The sequence below is a fragment of the Sphaeroforma arctica genome (genome assembly GCF_001186125.1).
Source record: "Sphaeroforma arctica JP610 unplaced genomic scaffold supercont1.578, whole genome shotgun sequence".
NCBI lineage: Eukaryota > Ichthyosporea > Ichthyophonida > Sphaeroforma > Sphaeroforma arctica.
The window spans coordinates 56,563-58,447 of record NW_014039980.1 but is presented as its reverse complement, the minus strand read 5'-3'; the positions used below and the strand labels follow the sequence as shown (position 1 = coordinate 58,447).

The 1,885-nt window shown below is 43.4% G+C and overlaps 1 protein-coding gene across 1 annotated transcript; it reads left to right on the top strand.

Moving 5' to 3' along the window:
* Positions 1-1,713, top strand: SARC_07370 (hypothetical protein). Its single transcript, XM_014298703.1, has 3 exons — positions 1-240; positions 653-816; positions 1,578-1,713. Exons 1-3 carry the CDS (start codon positions 21-23, stop codon positions 1,635-1,637), a joined length of 444 nt encoding a protein of 147 aa, XP_014154178.1. The 5' UTR covers positions 1-20; the 3' UTR covers positions 1,638-1,713.
* Positions 1,714-1,885: the final 172 nt, after the last annotated feature.

Sequence of the window (1,885 nt, the reverse complement as noted above, 5' to 3'; positions counted from 1 at the left end):
GAGACAAACGCACAACCGAAATGGCCACCCTGATCCAGGAGATCTTCGAGTCTGCGGTAGTGACCACCAACTACCCACGATCCCAAATAGACATCTTTGTTCAAGTCATGCAGGCGGACGGAGGTCAGTTGAGTGCGTGCGTCAACGCTGCTTGTCTGGCACTGATCGACGCCGGTATACCCTTGTCAGACTATGTGTGCTCGGTGACGTCGAGCTTTATTGAGGATACGCCGATCTTAGGTATGGCGTGTAGTAGGGGTGGGTGTGTGGTGGTGTGTGTGTGGGGGGGGTCATTGGGGTGGTCAGGTGTATAGTGAGACGGGTCATTAGCTGCTATCGTATGTGTAAGATATATCATACGTACGGGTAGACACATACGCACATATTTGAAGCGTGTATACGTTTGTGTCTATAGTGTGTGTGTTTGGTGATTGTTGCATAGCCTGTGTACGTTTATGCCTCTCATGGGTGTGTTTAGTGAGGGGATGTCGAGTGCATGTGCGTGGGATCGTAATGTCTTGATGCGCATGTATTGCATGGTATGGTTACTATCTATCAGCGACAGAGAAGTGCCGTAACAGGGCAATGCGTACCCAATTCCGTATTATACCTACTCAACTCTCTTCGTTGTGGTTGCTATGGCTACCCTCAGATCTCAATCAGACTGAGAAAAGTGCGGGTGGCCCTGAGATGGTTGTGGCTGTGTTACCGAAGTCCAAGAAAGTGTTGATGACTCAGATGGATCAGAGACTGCATATCGACAAGTTGGAGGGGATCTTAGAGTTGGCTGTGGAGGGGTGTACACAAATTATGGAGGTAAGCCCTGTCCGTTGTGTGCGCAGGCGCGATAGCTATCATTCATCGGACACTGGGTCTAGGGTTTAGTGGTGGCTCCTGCAGATGAGAATACACATTACGTTCACGTATTGTGATGTGTCAATTGAGGGGTCGTATCCATTGGACTGACAGGACGGTGCGGTGAAGTGTGGTCAAGTGTAGTGGTTTTTCGATGTAGGGTTTAGGGTTTGTCGATGTAGGGTTTAGGGGTTTTCGATGTAGGGTTTAGGGTTTTCCTATTGGTATCCCACAAGTTCTCACGGGCTGTCTGTCTTCGGTGTCAAGGGCGGATAGGGTTTTTCACCAGAGAGTCGGTGCCCTCGAACAGTACTATGCATTGCATCCATTATTCATCACCTTTTACACCTGTGGTCACAGCGTTTGACTTTCCCAAGGGTTTTGGGTTTCAGGGGTTTAGGCGTTTGGGGTTTTTAGGGTTTGGCCTATTGCTTCGTTCCATATTCCTCACCGGTTGTACCATCGGCTGACTTGCCCAATGGTTACTGTTTACTGCGTCGTTTCATATGTGCATTCCATTACACGTCCAATACTCATCTGTTCATCTCATTTTTGAATTAATTGTAATCTCTGAACTTAGTTTTAATCTCTGAGCTGGTTCAATGCTTTGTATTGTCGACCCGTACCAATCCACATATGCAAGGTTCATATGTGCGATGGCAACCTAAATGATATTATATACATCCCTTCGAATTCATTTTCCACCTTCGTTTATTTTGCAGAAATTCGATGCAACAGTGCGCGCTCGCACAGCGCAACTGCTGACCAGCTATGGTAAATAATGATGTGAATAGAAGGGTATGTATGTATAAATAAAAGGATATGTATTTAAATAAAAGTAATAGATATAAAATAAAGGGTACATATTTAAAAAATAAAGGTAAAAAATATAAAAATAAAAGGGTATATATTTAAATATAAAAAATATTAAACAAGTAAACGGGTATATATAAATAAATAAGAATGTATAAATGTATAAATAAAAGGGATTGTATTTAAATAAAAGAAATAATCGTATGAATAAAATAGT